At 47.7% G+C, this 17,735-nt stretch overlaps 2 protein-coding genes across 2 annotated transcripts in view; both read left to right on the forward strand.

Annotated features, from left to right (window-relative positions):
• Positions 1–2,162: 2,162 nt before the first annotated feature.
• LOC144988957 (nucleolar protein 10-like) lies at positions 2,163–6,045 on the forward strand. Its single transcript, XM_078940371.1, has 5 exons — positions 2,163–2,627; positions 2,978–3,023; positions 3,097–3,195; positions 5,726–5,803; positions 5,879–6,045. Exons 1-5 carry the CDS (start codon positions 2,562–2,564, stop codon positions 5,983–5,985), a joined length of 396 nt encoding a protein of 131 aa, XP_078796497.1. The 5' UTR covers positions 2,163–2,561; the 3' UTR covers positions 5,986–6,045.
• Positions 6,046–7,121: 1,076 nt separating this feature from the next.
• LOC101170969 (nucleolar protein 10) overlaps positions 7,122–17,735 on the forward strand; it is a 29,318-nt gene continuing 18,704 nt past the window's right edge. Inside the window, exons 1-8 of the mRNA XM_004082672.5 lie at positions 7,122–7,325; positions 7,676–7,721; positions 7,795–7,893; positions 10,730–10,807; positions 10,883–10,920; positions 13,235–13,371; positions 13,451–13,516; positions 13,612–13,672. Coding sequence (XP_004082720.1) covers positions 7,260–7,325; positions 7,676–7,721; positions 7,795–7,893; positions 10,730–10,807; positions 10,883–10,920; positions 13,235–13,371; positions 13,451–13,516; positions 13,612–13,672 — 591 coding nt within the window. The 5' untranslated portion in view covers positions 7,122–7,259. The remainder of the gene's footprint in view (positions 7,326–7,675; positions 7,722–7,794; positions 7,894–10,729; positions 10,808–10,882; positions 10,921–13,234; positions 13,372–13,450; positions 13,517–13,611; positions 13,673–17,735) is intronic.

The following is a 17,735-nucleotide window of genomic DNA, read 5'->3' on the forward strand; positions in this document are numbered from 1 at the left end:
TGGGGTAAGACAGGAATGCCCCTTATCGGTGTATCTGTTCCTTCTTTCTGTACAACTCCTCAACCTACATGTCAAACTCAGCCCATTAAAAGGTTTAATTGTGGCTGAAAGGGAAATATTCATAAGTCAACTAGCAGATGACACTGCTCTCTTTCTCTGAGACACTTCACAAGTAGCTGTGGCGTTTGATATTATCCAATCCTTTTCTAAAGCTTCAGGACTACTTATATAAGTTTACTGTCGCATTTTCTCTTTTTAGTTTTTACTTTATTTTATTTTTTTCTTTGTTCAGTTTTATTTTTTTTATTTATTTTTCGTTATTTCCTTTTGTGATTGTTCCTAATAATTAAAATTTTCTTAATGATGTAACACGTTTATTCTGTATTCAGAATTCTACTGTACATTATATGTGCATAATTGTTGCATTCTCTTGTTCTGTTTGTTGCAAGTGTTCAATAAAAAAAATTAAAAAAAGAGGTGTCAAATAGTAAACAGGACAGGAAGATTGAGGGGAGAGTTTGGTTAGATTTGAAGAAACTGGTCACGTTTGTTGCTGGAGTTATAAATGCAGGATGGAAACTAAGTCGAAAACGGAAAGAATACAAATCATTGTGAAAGCGGCGGCGAACCATTTGGACATCAATGACTTAACATGGGAAGAGGTTCGGAACAACCTTAGTGCCCAGTCTATAACAAAATCCTTCACTCCAGGAAATTTGAGCAAACCGCCTTACTGGAATGGCGGACTTGTTTTTTTGTTTTGTTTTGTTTTTTTCCAAAACATTTACAAAGAACTGTTCAGTGTCCTGTGGTGATTTTGTGTTGTCTTGTTTGTGTTCCTACAACTGTTCTACCACGGTCATAGGAATGGCCCAGTTATAAAGATAGGAGGTGGAGTTAACACAGACTGACTGTTTACAAAGCAATTATTTTCTTCTTCCTCAACAATGAAATCAAAAACGTAGAACTGCTGGTGCTGCATAAATATCTTTAATTTCCCAGTTCATTCCTTTCCTTCAAGATGTTCCTTCATCAACCGTCTCTGAACAGAGAGCATCCTACATTTCAACACGTGCTCTATTGTTTCATCATCATTACAAAAATCCCATTTACCATTAAAATGTTTTCCCATTTTAAAAAGATTATCATTACACAACTCTGCTCTATAGTCTATTACGACCAACGTATCCCATCTTCACATCAACTCTCTGTTTCCTGTAATAACAGCTTCCTTTGTTGTCCCTCCCCACCATCTTTGCCGTCTGTCTAATATTTTGTCTTTCACCAAGCCTTTCACCTTTTTTTTGCTAACAGCAACATGTATATCAATACTAAGCTTCATAGAAGCTAGTTTTGCGTTTTCATCTGCCAACTCCTTCTCTGTAATTCCTATGTGTGCCAGTCTCCACATAAATGCAACAGAGAATTCTGCTGACAGTAAACTGTGTGTCTGTCCAATGTCCATTAAAATATCAGTGCTACTGTCTGAATATCTGCTTTCTATACATTTAATGACCCACTGGAATCAGAGCAAATAAGGCTCAAGGTGTAGATCTACCACGCCAGACAAGACCCAAGGTGTAGATCTACCACACCAGACAAGACCCAAGGTGTAGATCTACCACGCCAGACAAGACCCAAGGTGTAGGCAGTGCAAAGAGGCGCCTGAAACAATCCAGCACATAACTGCAGGGTGTAAGATGCTGACAGGGAAAGCATACATGGAGCACCACAATCAAGTGGCTGGAATTATATGCAGGAACATGTGCAGAGTATGGACTGGAAACCCCAAGGTCAAAATGGGAAACACATCCGAAGATGGTAGAGAATGAGAGGGCAAAGATCCTGTGGGACTTCCAGATCCAGACTGATAGGATGGTGATGGCGAACCAACCAGATATTGTAGTGGTGGATAAAGAGCAGAGGAAAGCCGTTGTGGTGGATGTGGCAGTGCCAAGCGATGGAAACATCAGGAAGAAGGAACATAAGAAACTGGAGAACTCAGAGAAAAACTGGAGAAAGCTTGGAAAGTGAATGTGACAGTGGTGCCTGTGGTAATTGGAGCACTAGGGGCAGTAACCCCCAAGCTGGAGGAGTGGCTACAACAGATACCTGGAAAGACCTCAGACCTCTCAGTCCAGAACAGGAACAGCTAAGATCCTGCAGGACCCTCAAATTTCCAGGCCTTTGGTAGAGGACCCGAGCTTGGAGGAGAAACCACCCACAAAGGGGGAGAGGTTTTTTTTTCTTTTTGTACATATAACATTAATGTAATACGCTTCCATATATTTTTAATGTAAGAAACTGTTAGAACTTTTTCATTTAACAGGATAAAAAAGAAATTAAAAAAGCGTGTATTTTTTATTTTTATAGGGGGTTTTAGGGAGGGAGGGTTTATAAAAGCTACCCTCTCATTTGATCAACACACAGACAGGTGGAACTGAACAAACGACTCTGTTTCTAGTCGGACCTTTTTTAGCGCCACACTCTCTCTTTCGGCTTTCGTTGAAGCATGGTTATAATTCTGTATTGAGTGACAACAGACTTCTTCTTGAAGTACAATGCAGGTTTCCAGCATAAACGATGTAAAGATTTATAATTTAAGCTACGGAAAGTCCCTTCCGGAGGTAAGAAGTGAGCTTTGTCTGTTTTTCGTTCCCGAAGCGTCGTTTGTTTACAGCTAGCCTAGTTCAGCCACGTGGGTGACGTTTGTTTGGCCGTTCTCCGTTACATCGCTGATGTGCGAACATGTGAATCTGATGGTGGATTTGTCTCATCATGAGCTTCCTGACACGATTGTAAAAAAAAAAAGAAAAATACCAAGAGCTGCTTTTTTATTTGTTAATTTCTGTCAGAAAGCACTATTTGGGGATTTCACCACAGAGGACTGGCGTTGTGTTATTGTTCAGTCAAGCAGAAGCTCACAGCTCCCATGCAGTCTGAGTCTCTGCGTTCATTGGTGTTTTTCTTTCTGAAGTGGTTGTCAGACCGGAGAAAGAGGCAGCTGCAGAAGAAGGATGTGGGTGAGTTTCTCTTCAATTATAGTCTGTTCCTGAAGCGTTTGCCATCACTAAGACGGTTCTGCTCCACATCCAGATGTGCAGCGAAGGATTGAGCTCATCCAGGACTTTGAGATGCCCACCGTCTGCACCTCCATCAAAGTCTCCAGGGACGGTCAATACATTTTGGCAACCGGTAAGGCTGCATGACCTCAGACTGCTGCATGACATCAGGCTGCTGCATGACGACAGACTGCTGCATGAAGACAGACTGCTGCATGACCTCAGGCTGCTGCATGACGACAGACTGCTGCATGACGACAGACTGCTGCATGACCTCAGACTGCTGCATGACCTCAGACTGCTGCATGACGACAGACTGCTGCATGACCTCAGGCTGCTGCATGACCTCAGGCTGCTGCGTGACCTCAGACTGCTGCGTGACGACAGACTGCTGCGTGACCTCAGACTGCTGCGTGACGACAGACTGCTGCGTGACGACAGACTGCTGCGTGACGACAGCCTGCTGCGTGACGACAGCCTGCTGCGTGACGACAGACTGCTGCGTGACGACAGCCTGCTGCGTGACGACAGCCTGCTGCGTGACGACAGACTGCTGCGTGACCTCAGACTGCTGCGTGACCTCAGACTGCTGCGTGACGACAGACTGCTGCGTGACGACAGCCTGCTGCGTGACGACAGCCTGCTGCGTGACGACAGACTGCTGCGTGACGACAGCCTGCTGCGTGACGACAGCCTGCTGCGTGACGACAGACTGCTGCGTGACGACAGACTGCTGCGTGACGACAGACTGCTGGGTGACGACAGCCTGCTGCGTGACGACAGCCTGCTGCGTGACGACAGACTGCTGCGTGACGACAGCCTGCTGCGTGACAACAGCCTGCTGCGTGACGACAGCCTGCTGCGTGACGACAGCCTGCTGCGTGACGACAGACTGCTGCGTGACGACAGACTGCTGCGTGACGACAGCCTGCTGCGTGACGACAGACTGCTGCGTGACGACAGCCTGCTGCGTGACGACAGCCTGCTGCGTGACGACAGCCTGCTGCGTGACGACAGACTGCTGCGTGACGACAGACTGCTGCGTGACGACAGACTGCTGCGTGACGACAGACTGCTGCGTGACGACAGCCTGCTGCGTGACCTCAGGCTGCTGCGTGACGACAGACTGCTGCGTGACGACAGCCTGCTGCGTGACGACAGCCTGCTGCGTGACGACAGCCTGCTGCGTGACGACAGCCTGCTGCGTCACGACAGCCTGCTGCGTGACGACAGACTGCTGCGTGACGACAGCCTGCTGCGTGACGACAGCCTGCTGCGTGACGACAGACTGCTGCGTGACGACAGACTGCTGCGTGACCTCAGGCTGCTGCGTGTCGACAGACTGCTGCGTGACGACAGACTGCTGCATGACCTCAGGCTGCTGCATGACCTCAGACTGCTGCGTGACGACAGATTGCTGCGTGACGACAGCCTGCTGCGTGACCTCAGGCTGCTGCGTGACGACAGACTGCTGCGTGACGACAGACTGCTGCGTGACGACAGCCTGCTGCGTGACGACAGCCTGCTGCGTGACGACAGACTGCTGCGTGACCTCAGGCTGCTGCGTGACGACAGACTGCTGCGTGACGACAGCCTGCTGCGTGACGACAGCCTGCTGCGTGACGACAGCCTGCTGCGTGACGACAGACTGCTGCGTGACGATAGACTGCTGCGTGACGACAGACTGCTGCGTGACGACAGACTGCTGCGTGACGACAGACTGCTGCGTGACGACAGACTGCTGCGTGACGACAGACTGCTGCGTGACGACAGACTGCTGCGTGACGACAGCCTGCTGCGTGACCTCAGGCTGCTGCGTGACGACAGCCTGCTGCATGACCTCACACTGCTGCGTGACCTCAGACTGCTGCGTGACGACAGACTGCTGCATGACCTCAGGCTGCTGCGTGACCTCAGACTGCTGCGTGACGACAGCCTGCTGCGTGACGACAGCCTGCTGCATGACGACAGACTGCTGCGTGACGACAGACTGCTGCGTGACGACAGCCTGCTGCGTGACGACAGACTGCTGCGTGACGACAGACTGCTGCGTGACGACAGCCTGCTGCGTGACGACAGCCTGCTGCGTGACGACAGCCTGCTGCGTGACGACAGCCTGCTGCGTGACGACAGACTGCTGCGTGACGACAGACTGCTGCGTGACGACAGACTGCTGCGTGACGACAGCCTGCTGCGTGACCTCAGGCTGCTGCGTGACGACAGACTGCTGCGTGACGACAGCCTGCTGCGTGACGACAGCCTGCTGCGTGACGACAGCCTGCTGCGTGACCTCAGGCTGCTGCGTGACGACAGCCTGCTGCGTGACGACAGCCTGCTGCGTGACGACAGACTGCTGCGTGACGACAGGCTGCTGCGTGACGACAGGCTGCTGCGTGACGACAGGCTGCTGCGTGACGACAGCCTGCTGCGTGACGACAGCCTGCTGCGTGACGACAGCCTGCTGCGTGACGACAGACTGCTGCGTGACGACAGCCTGCTGCGTGACGACAGCCTGCTGCGTGACGACAGACTGCTGCGTGACGACAGACTGCTGCGTGACGACAGCCTGCTGCGTGACGACAGCCTGCTGTGTGACCTCAGGCTGCAGTCTGACGTCATCCTTTAGACTTCTCAATAACCTTGTTTAAATTAAACCCTTTCAGGTACATATAAGCCGAGGATACGCTGCTATGACACCTACCAACTGTCTCTCAAGTTTGAGCGCTGCTTAGACTCTGACGGTAAATCAGCAGACTGTTTCTGTCATTTAAATTCTGAAGGCAGAAGTTTAATGTTTTGTGTTTTTCCTCTTCTAGTTGTAGCTTTTGACATGCTGTCTGACGACTACTCTAAGGTGAGACTCTTGCTGGATCTGCTACTGTTTTCAGGCCTGCATGAAGGTCTTTCTGTTTGCTGGTGGTAGCTTGAACTCTGTCTGTTCTTGGCCTGTGGATTATTACTTAGCCCGTCTGATTGGATTCCCTCATCAAGATCAATGATCTTCACGAATCAAACCACAATCTTTACTGTTTGATATGTTATGTTTCAATTGTGGCAGTATGACTGGATTTACTTCAGTTTATTAAAAAAGAACATCTTCATAAATACTTAATTTTCTCTATTTATTGACAAATACAGGGTTCTGTTCATTATAGTGTTTTTGTTTTTTAATCCGTTTAGCTGTCCCTGTTGTACAGGAGGCTGAGAGAGGAACTGTGGTTTTGTATGAGGAAGTCTGGAGTGACAGAAGTATGTTAGAGCAGTGCAGGACATGGATGAGGACTGTAAAACAGTGGGGGAGGTGTGCTGTAGGGATAACTGAGGACCTCAAGGTAGGATCAGCTCTAAGCCCCTTCCTGTTTGCAGTGGTGACGGGCGGGCTGACAGGTGAGGTGATCAGGTGGAGGTTTTCCCCTGGAAAGCAGAACGGATCTCTGTAAATGAGACTTCAGTGGAACAGTGAGGTTCCAGGGAGCAGAGGTGGAGGACGGTAACTGTGTGGGAGAGAGGTGAAGAGGCGTGTTGACGCAGGTTGGAACGGGTGGAGGAAGGTGTGTCATCAAGAATGAAAGGAACGGTGGAGCAGACTGTGGTGAGAGCAGCCATGTTGTTGGTTTAGAGCAGTGCTTCTCAATTATTTTTTGCCAGGCCCCCCCTAGGAAAAGAAAATGTTTCGCGCCCCCCCTGACCCCCCCCCCCATAACCCCCCCCCCCCCCCACACACACACACACACAGACACACTCGCGCGGTGACAATACATCAGGTCAGTATCTATAAAATTTGTATACCTAAAATTGTATCTTTTAACACTAACAAAAGAAAAAAGCAAAATAAATCCACTTTCAACAAATATTAACTTTATTTAGCCACAGAAACCCTGTTCTAGTCTAAAACAGAAAAGAAGCTGAAAGTACCTGAAATAAAAAAAAATCTGTCATTCTGTTAGAACTTTTTCATTTAACAGGATAAAAAAGAAATTAAAAAAGCGTGTATTTTTTATTTTTATAGGGGGTTTTAGGGAGGGAGGGTTTATAAAAGCTACCCTCTCATTTGATCAACACACAGACAGGTGGAACTGAACAAACGACTCTGTTTCTAGTCGGACCTTTTTTAGCGCCACACTCTCTCTTTCGGCTTTCGTTGAAGCATGGTTATAATTCTGTATTGAGTGACAACAGACTTCTTCTTGAAGTACAATGCAGGTTTCCAGCATAAACGATGTAAAGATTTATAATTTAAGCTACGGAAAGTCCCTTCCGGAGGTAAGAAGTGAGCTTTGTCTGTTTTTCGTTCCCGAAGCGTCGTTTGTTTACAGCTAGCCTAGTTCAGCCACGTGGGTGACGTTTGTTTGGCCGTTCTCCGTTACATCGCTGATGTGCGAACATGTGAATCTGATGGTGGATTTGTCTCATCATGAGCTTCCTGACACGATTGTAAAAAAAAAAAGAAAAATACCAAGAGCTGCTTTTTTATTTGTTAATTTCTGTCAGAAAGCACTATTTGGGGATTTCACCACAGAGGACTGGCGTTGTGTTATTGTTCAGTCAAGCAGAAGCTCACAGCTCCCATGCAGTCTGAGTCTCTGCGTTCATTGGTGTTTTTCTTTCTGAAGTGGTTGTCAGACCGGAGAAAGAGGCAGCTGCAGAAGAAGGATGTGGGTGAGTTTCTCTTCAATTATAGTCTGTTCCTGAAGCGTTTGCCATCACTAAGACGGTTCTGCTCCACATCCAGATGTGCAGCGAAGGATTGAGCTCATCCAGGACTTTGAGATGCCCACCGTCTGCACCTCCATCAAAGTCTCCAGGGACGGTCAATACATTTTGGCAACCGGTAAGGCTGCATGACCTCAGACTGCTGCATGACATCAGGCTGCTGCATGACGACAGACTGCTGCATGAAGACAGACTGCTGCATGACCTCAGGCTGCTGCATGACGACAGACTGCTGCATGACGACAGACTGCTGCATGACCTCAGACTGCTGCATGACCTCAGACTGCTGCATGACGACAGACTGCTGCATGACCTCAGGCTGCTGCATGACCTCAGGCTGCTGCGTGACCTCAGACTGCTGCGTGACGACAGACTGCTGCGTGACCTCAGACTGCTGCGTGACGACAGACTGCTGCGTGACGACAGACTGCTGCGTGACGACAGCCTGCTGCGTGACGACAGCCTGCTGCGTGACGACAGACTGCTGCGTGACGACAGACTGCTGCGTGACCTCAGACTGCTGCGTGACCTCAGACTGCTGCGTGACGACAGACTGCTGCGTGACGACAGCCTGCTGCGTGACGACAGCCTGCTGCGTGACGACAGACTGCTGCGTGACGACAGCCTGCTGCGTGACGACAGCCTGCTGCGTGACGACAGACTGCTGCGTGACGACAGACTGCTGCGTGACGACAGACTGCTGGGTGACGACAGCCTGCTGCGTGACGACAGCCTGCTGCGTGACGACAGACTGCTGCGTGACGACAGCCTGCTGCGTGACAACAGCCTGCTGCGTGACGACAGCCTGCTGCGTGACGACAGCCTGCTGCGTGACGACAGACTGCTGCGTGACGACAGACTGCTGCGTGACGACAGCCTGCTGCGTGACGACAGACTGCTGCGTGACGACAGCCTGCTGCGTGACGACAGCCTGCTGCGTGACGACAGACTGCTGCGTGACGACAGACTGCTGCGTGACGACAGACTGCTGCGTGACGACAGACTGCTGCGTGACGACAGACTGCTGCGTGACGACAGCCTGCTGCGTGACCTCAGGCTGCTGCGTGACGACAGACTGCTGCGTGACGACAGCCTGCTGCGTGACGACAGCCTGCTGCGTGACGACAGCCTGCTGCGTGACGACAGCCTGCTGCGTCACGACAGCCTGCTGCGTGACGACAGACTGCTGCGTGACGACAGCCTGCTGCGTGACGACAGCCTGCTGCGTGACGACAGACTGCTGCGTGACGACAGACTGCTGCGTGACCTCAGGCTGCTGCGTGTCGACAGACTGCTGCGTGACGACAGACTGCTGCATGACCTCAGGCTGCTGCATGACCTCAGACTGCTGCGTGACGACAGATTGCTGCGTGACGACAGCCTGCTGCGTGACCTCAGGCTGCTGCGTGACGACAGACTGCTGCGTGACGACAGACTGCTGCGTGACGACAGCCTGCTGCGTGACGACAGCCTGCTGCGTGACGACAGACTGCTGCGTGACCTCAGGCTGCTGCGTGACGACAGACTGCTGCGTGACGACAGCCTGCTGCGTGACGACAGCCTGCTGCGTGACGACAGCCTGCTGCGTGACGACAGACTGCTGCGTGACGATAGACTGCTGCGTGACGACAGACTGCTGCGTGACGACAGACTGCTGCGTGACGACAGACTGCTGCGTGACGACAGACTGCTGCGTGACGACAGACTGCTGCGTGACGACAGACTGCTGCGTGACGACAGCCTGCTGCGTGACCTCAGGCTGCTGCGTGACGACAGCCTGCTGCATGACCTCACACTGCTGCGTGACCTCAGACTGCTGCGTGACGACAGACTGCTGCATGACCTCAGGCTGCTGCGTGACCTCAGACTGCTGCGTGACGACAGCCTGCTGCGTGACGACAGCCTGCTGCATGACGACAGACTGCTGCGTGACGACAGACTGCTGCGTGACGACAGCCTGCTGCGTGACGACAGACTGCTGCGTGACGACAGACTGCTGCGTGACGACAGCCTGCTGCGTGACGACAGCCTGCTGCGTGACGACAGCCTGCTGCGTGACGACAGCCTGCTGCGTGACGACAGCCTGCTGCGTGACGACAGCCTGCTGCGTGACGACAGCCTGCTGCGTGACGACAGACTGCTGCGTGACCTCAGGCTGCTGCGTGTCGACAGACTGCTGCGTGACGACAGACTGCTGCATGACCTCAGGCTGCTGCATGACCTCAGACTGCTGCGTGACGACAGCCTGCTGCGTGACGACAGCCTGCTGCGTGACCTCAGGCTGCTGCGTGACGACAGACTGCTGCGTGACGACAGCCTGCTGCGTGACGACAGCCTGCTGCGTGACGACAGCCTGCTGCGTGACGACAGACTGCTGCGTGACGACAGCCTGCTGCGTGACGACAGCCTGCTGCGTGACGACAGACTGCTGCGTGACGACAGACTGCTGCGTGACGACAGACTGCTGCGTGACGACAGCCTGCTGCGTGACCTCAGGCTGCTGCGTGACGACAGACTGCTGCGTGACGACAGCCTGCTGCGTGACGACAGCCTGCTGCGTGACGACAGCCTGCTGCGTGACCTCAGGCTGCTGCGTGACGACAGCCTGCTGCGTGACGACAGCCTGCTGCGTGACGACAGACTGCTGCGTGACGACAGGCTGCTGCGTGACGACAGCCTGCTGCGTGACGACAGGCTGCTGCGTGACGACAGCCTGCTGCGTGACGACAGCCTGCTGCGTGACGACAGCCTGCTGCGTGACGACAGACTGCTGCGTGACGACAGCCTGCTGCGTGACGACAGCCTGCTGCGTGACGACAGACTGCTGCGTGACGACAGACTGCTGCGTGACGACAGCCTGCTGCGTGACGACAGCCTGCTGTGTGACCTCAGGCTGCAGTCTGACGTCATCCTTTAGACTTCTCAATAACCTTGTTTAAATTAAACCCTTTCAGGTACATATAAGCCGAGGATACGCTGCTATGACACCTACCAACTGTCTCTCAAGTTTGAGCGCTGCTTAGACTCTGACGGTAAATCAGCAGACTGTTTCTGTCATTTAAATTCTGAAGGCAGAAGTTTAATGTTTTGTGTTTTTCCTCTTCTAGTTGTAGCTTTTGACATGCTGTCTGACGACTACTCTAAGGTGAGACTCTTGCTGGATCTGCTACTGTTTTCAGGCCTGCATGAAGGTCTTTCTGTTTGCTGGTGGTAGCTTGAACTCTGTCTGTTCTTGGCCTGTGGATTATTACTTAGCCCGTCTGATTGGATTCCCTCATCAAGATCAATGATCTTCACGAATCAAACCACAATCTTTACTGTTTGATATGTTATGTTTCAATTGTGGCAGTATGACTGGATTTACTTCAGTTTATTAAAAAAGAACATCTTCATAAATACTTAATTTTCTCTATTTATTGACAAATACAGGGTTCTGTTCATTATAGTGTTTTTGTTTTTTAATCCGTTTAGCTGTCCCTGTTGTACAGGAGGCTGAGAGAGGAACTGTGGTTTTGTATGAGGAAGTCTGGAGTGACAGAAGTATGTTAGAGCAGTGCAGGACATGGATGAGGACTGTAAAACAGTGGGGGAGGTGTGCTGTAGGGATAACTGAGGACCTCAAGGTAGGATCAGCTCTAAGCCCCTTCCTGTTTGCAGTGGTGACGGGCGGGCTGACAGGTGAGGTGATCAGGTGGAGGTTTTCCCCTGGAAAGCAGAACGGATCTCTGTAAATGAGACTTCAGTGGAACAGTGAGGTTCCAGGGAGCAGAGGTGGAGGACGGTAACTGTGTGGGAGAGAGGTGAAGAGGCGTGTTGACGCAGGTTGGAACGGGTGGAGGAAGGTGTGTCATCAAGAATGAAAGGAACGGTGGAGCAGACTGTGGTGAGAGCAGCCATGTTGTTGGTTTAGAGCAGTGCTTCTCAATTATTTTTTGCCAGGCCCCCCCTAGGAAAAGAAAATGTTTCGCGCCCCCCCTGACCCCCCCCCCCATAACCCCCCCCCCCACACACACACACACACAGACACACTCGCGCGGTGACAATACATCAGGTCAGTATCTATAAAATTTGTATACCTAAAATTGTATCTTTTAACACTAACAAAAGAAAAAAGCAAAATAAATCCACTTTCAACAAATATTAACTTTATTTAGCCACAGAAACCCTGTTCTAGTCTAAAACAGAAAAGAAGCTGAAAGTACCTGAAATAAAAAAAAATCTGTCATTCCTTATTTAAACTAGAAACATTTTGACCAACTGAACCATTTGATGCTGAAAAAAATAATTCAATCAATAAATAATATTAAATCTAAATTGATCTGAAACATTAACACAGCAGCACCAATATATTTAACGTTTTTAGTCTGAAGAAATAGGTAAAAACGTGCTGATTTTTTTTTTTCTAAATGACGGATTGTTTATTTCTGATCTCATAAAAGTGCAGCTGTTTTCCTGCATTACCTGCTGTCTTTATGTCTGTCTGACACCAACTAAACCACAGGCAGACAAAGAAAACATGGATGGAAAATAAAGACACGTCATCAAAATGTCTACAATAGTTCATAAAGAATGACATTGTTAGCATGAGCTTAGGAATCTAAGGGGAGCGGTGATCTTGGGCAACAGGCAGCGGTAGCAGTGGTCCGCGTGCCCCGATTCCCCTGGCAGACAGGGCCCACACCACCCCTCCCCTTTCGTTCTCACTCGCGCAGCCGCGGACAGACAGAACAGACAATAGGAACCGAATAGTGGACCAGATTATTTTCCAAGCACTGAGCCGCTGTCACCGCTGCCCCCACGTTAAATTTGCGCACCGGACAAACCTGTGCCTAAAACCGCCACCACCGCGCGCCCCCCCTGGCATCGCTTCGTGCCCCCCCCTGGGGGCGCGCCCCACTATTTGAGAAGCACTGGTTTAGAGACAGGAAGCAGAGCTGGAGGCAGCAGAGATGTAGATGCTGAGGTTCCTTTTGACCAGGATGGATCATTGAGTCCATCAGAGGAACAGATCATGGATGTTCTGGAGATCCATGCAGGGAAGCAGATGGAGGAACAGTGATGATGATGATGATGGTGAACAGATAAAGCCTAAAGAGGAGGTTCATGGATGTAGAAGAGGAGCACAGGAGAGACAGTGGCTGGTTTGAGAAAAGCTTAGATGCTCAGATTAGGGTGAATAATTCAGACCCCCCCCCCCCCCCCCCAAAAAAAAAAAAAAAAAAAGAGTAAGAGAGAGAGAGAGAGATGCCAAAATACATAGATGATCTCCTGCATGATAGAATGGACAGAGTTTGGTTTGTTTAGCGTATTATTTAGAGTTCATTGCTTTATCAGATCAGGTTCCTCTTTCAACCAACTATTCCAGTTAGATGTTAGTTCACATGCTCTGTTTTCCATCAACGTCCTACTACTGCTGCATTTTGAAACTACAAATAATTTGTTTTCCTTTTTGTGTTCAGCTGGTCTTCCTGCACTGTGACCGCTATGTAGAATTCCACTCGCAGCATGGACAGTATTACAAAACTAGAATTCCAAAGTTTGGTCGGGATTTCTCATACCACCATCCCTCCTGTGACCTCTACTTTGTGGGAATGAGGTGAGAATCCAGCTCTGCGATTAGAAACGTTTTTTGTCTGGAGTTGAACCCAGTACCTCTGGTGGGTTTTGTCTTTCAGCTCAGAGGTCTACCGGCTGAACCTGGAACAGGGACGCTTCCTGAGCTCACTTCAGACCGATGCTGTGTGAGTACTCTGCTGTTTTCTGACATTTATTTAGCTTAGTTTGTCTGGTCCTTGTGTGGAGCTCCTGATTATTATCTCAAACCTTTTTTTATTAGGGAGAACAATGTGTGCGACATCAACCCCGTCCATCATTTGTTTGCAGCAGGAACTTCTGATGTAAGTCCATTGTCTACTATTGTCCATTTACAAGAAACGAGTCATCAGTGTCACAAGTAACCGGAATGAACAGAATAAAAGTGTTTCATGTAAACACGCCGTTTGGAATACTCTGACATGATCAGACTCATTCGGGTCAAAGTTTTTTCTTTCTTTTGGGCTATGCTGATTGTTGATCCGATCGTGGTGCATAGAAACAGTTTATTCCGATCGTGGGTCACTCCTGCTCTGGCTTTACGTCATGTATAGACGGTGTAGCGCTTCAGAGAAGGCTTTGGAGCGACCAGCTGCTCCGCGTGAGTGAACCGTGTCTCTGAGCAGAGCAGCCGGACCCGTAGCTTCGTGTTTCGTGAGGGGGGGGGGTGCTTTGTTACGGTTAGCGCTTCAGAGGAGGCTTCAGACTGTGTGAGCGAGCGGCTGGACTCAGGAGAACCGTGTCTCTCGGGAGGACCGTGTCTCTGAGCAGAGGAGAAGCTACGGAGGCGGTAATGAATGGAGAAATGCTGCTCCTCACAGACCTGAGAATTTGCTTCCAAACATGTCCAGATGAAATAAAGGCTGTTATTCCCACAAATGTACGTTCAGCAAGACCGCATGGATGTTCCAGATAAAGCTACATAACAATTTATCTAGAGTTTTGCTTATGAAGTAGCTGACATGTAGAGACTGAGCTGCATAAGTGACTCTAGGGAGCCTGGAAAGGAGAATTCTACCTTTTAATGGACAGATCTCGTAAGAGATATATATTTTTCAGTTATTTTAATGACCAAGATATGTGACAAACGTTTTTTTACAGGAATATTGAGGATTGAATCAAAATTACATGATTTAACCAGCATAATCCTGCATCTTTTAGATTTAATGAAATACCTGAAGCCACAGAGAAACGTTTAATTACATCAACTGCTAACTGAATTTGAGAGCTGTCTTTAATAAAAGCAATTGCATCATCAGCAAGCTGACAAATAACGATGGATCTGTTAGCAATGAAAATGCCTTTTAATGAACAAGAACACAATATATAGGACACCCCTGTCTGATTCCACATTTATTATCAAATCTCACAGATGAATCACATTTAAGTTTAGAAGAACAGGCAGGGTTGTTGAGAAGGTTTTGATTACTTTGCAGAAGTATTGCCAAAGCCACATTTTTGTAAAGAACGATATAAAAATGTTTTACTGTATCAAAAGCCTTGAAAAAACATAGAAATAACATAAGATTATTCTGTAATTAGACCTGAATAATCGAGTAAATCAAGTACTAATTGAATATTAATTGAGATGCATCAGATGGGCCTCCAGCTGTCAATATAATTAATTCTTTGTGAGGTTTTGGAATGAGGGGGATAAGACTTTGAGTCTTAGTCCAAGGGAAGGTATCCGGGAGTACATGCGCTCATTGTACACTTCTTATAAGTGCGCCATCTGCTGGGAAAAACGGTCAGTTCCTGGAGTTTCGTTTTTCAGAGCAGTTTGATGCCGTTACATTTCTACAAACTTTTTTTTTCCAGAAACATTTCTTTAAATAGATTTTATAGAAATGTTTCTGCGTCATTTTTTAGCTTGTATTCATGGAGATTTTTGAGATAGTATTGAATGCCTTTGATTATTCTGTGTTCCTGTTGCCTTCTTAGTTTGACGAAGGTGCTACCAAACTTTCTTCAGAATTGGCCTTATTCCTGTTTAAATAATTCCCAGTTCATGGAGAAATAACTATTTTAATTTGGTTTTATTAAACAACATTTAAAATAAGGTTGGTCATTTTAGTTTGCACTTCAGGATTATTTAGTAATAAATGTTAAAATTCAGGGAGATCTATTAAATTAAATTAATTTTATTTATATAGCACCTTTCATAGAAAAAACAGCTCAAGGGGCTGTGCATAAAAACAAAAAGGAATTCAGAAAACAACAATCCCTGTTCATGCAATAAAATAATTAAATAACCCCGTCAAAGGAAAATCAAAACAAAACACAAACAAACACAAAGTAAAAGGGAAGAGAGAACCCACAAGGTGCCGTCTGTCCTGTTCTCCTGTTGGCCGGGCTGTCAGTTTAGACACAAACACCCCAGTTAAGGATGAGAAAACACTCATAAACAGTCTAGCTTGGCTAAAAGACATTAAATAAATAAATATATGTTAAAATATCGTAAAATATAAGAGTTTAAATTCTAGATTAAACAAAAATGTATGTGATAAAATATCATAAAATCAATCCAATTATTTGATAAAACATCATAATAAATAAATGAATGCATTCTTAGAAAAGATATAAAGATATGAATCTAATTAAAAATGAGTTAAACAGGTGTGTCTTTAGTTTCTTTTTAAAAACCTGGACAGTGGATGAGGCCCTTCACATCCTCAGGTAGACTGTTCCACAGACGAGGCCTGTAGTTTCTAAACGAGGCCCTGCCCTGGTTCTTTTTCCTTGGGGACCTTCAGCAGGCCGAGCCTGAGGACCTCAGGACTCTAGGAGGTTCATACGTTACAAGCAAGTTGGATATAAAAGAAGGACTAAGAGCATGGACACTCTTAAAAACTGTTAAAAGAATCTTAAATCATCCTGAAGCTGACAGGGAGCCAGTGCAAAGATTTTAAGATTGGTGTAATGTGCTCCTTCTTCCTAGTTCTCGTTAAAAGGCGTGCAGCAGAGTTCTGGACTAGTTGCATGTGATAAGAGTTTTATCTTTACCCCAGAAAGGAGGGCGTTAGTCATTCTAGATGTGATAAAAGCATGTATTAAGATTTCAGCTCTGGCTCTACAGAGAAAGGGTCTCAGATGGTCAAATGCAGTTTTAGTTAGTTCATTCAGATGTCTAAAATATGTAGAATGTAAAATAGACCAATGCTGTGTGAGTACTCTGCTGTTTTCTGACATTTATTTAGCCTATTTTGTCTGGTCCTTGTGTGGAGATGTAAAATATGTAAAAATGTATGTCTAAAATACAGTTTAAAAGGCTGTCCATAGGTCCAGTGTCATCAGGAGACACAGCTACATACAATTGAGTGTCATCAGCATAGCTATGAAAGTGAATGCCTTGTCTCCTGATGACTTTAATAAGCAGAAGCATGTAAAGATTAAAAAGTGTGGGACCCAGTACACACGCAGGATTGCGCCAGTCTCTCTGCTTTTGTCCTCCCTAAATGCGCTAGCGAAAACAGCAGCTTAAAGCACACACACGAACAAATACTCAATGTGTGTTTAAAAAAAATCAGCGGGAGCAAATTTGTTAGTTTTGATTTATTTTTCCTCCATGTAGCTGATAGCTGCAGTTCAAACAGGGCTTCAGCCGTCTTGTTGACAAGTGTTGGGACCTGGGGCTTAGCCCCGCCCATGACCACTAAGACTCATGGGAAGTGTTGATTCCCACACGCTAGTTTTCTTAGTTCATGGTAAATAGGCAATAATGCTGTTAACGTGAGTGAGTAAACTGCACCTCTGCTTAGCCCTCCCTTACTGAGATCATTAAGGGTTATGAGATAGAAGAAGCAAAGACAGTTTTAAATTACAGACAGTTGCACTGCAGTTAGGTTCCACTTGGCCTTTATGTCTCTCTCCCTTCCCTCTCCCTTCTTCACTCCATCTTGCTCATAGGGCGCCCCCTGCTGGCTGAAGAAAATGTATGACTTTTGAGAGTACTTATAGTCGTGAAAATACGGTAAATGAACAATAAAGTCTCTATCTATGAGGTAAGATTTAAACCAATTAAAAGCTGTCCCAGTAATTCCAACCATGTTGTGAAGTCTGTTTAAAAGGATTGAGTGGTCAACTGTGTCACGGACTGCACTCAGGTCCAGAAAGACTAAAACAGATACTTTCTTCATGTCAGCGTTGGACCTGAGATCGTTTAAGATCCTGACAAGTGCCGTTTCTGTTGAGTGGTGAGGTCTAAAACCAGACTGAAACTTTTCTAAAATGTTATTTTCATTAATAAAATCATTCAGTTGAGTAAAAACGAGCTTTTCTAAAAATGTTCTTAAAAATAACAGGTTGGTAGTGATTTAAATTGGACACATCGCCTCTTCAGAATGGGTCTCACCAGAGCAGTCTTTAGGG

This window comes from Oryzias latipes, chromosome 22 (assembly GCF_053564925.1).
Source record: "Oryzias latipes strain Hd-rR chromosome 22, Olatipes_Hd-rR_3.1".
Classification (NCBI taxonomy): domain Eukaryota; kingdom Metazoa; phylum Chordata; class Actinopteri; order Beloniformes; family Adrianichthyidae; genus Oryzias; species Oryzias latipes.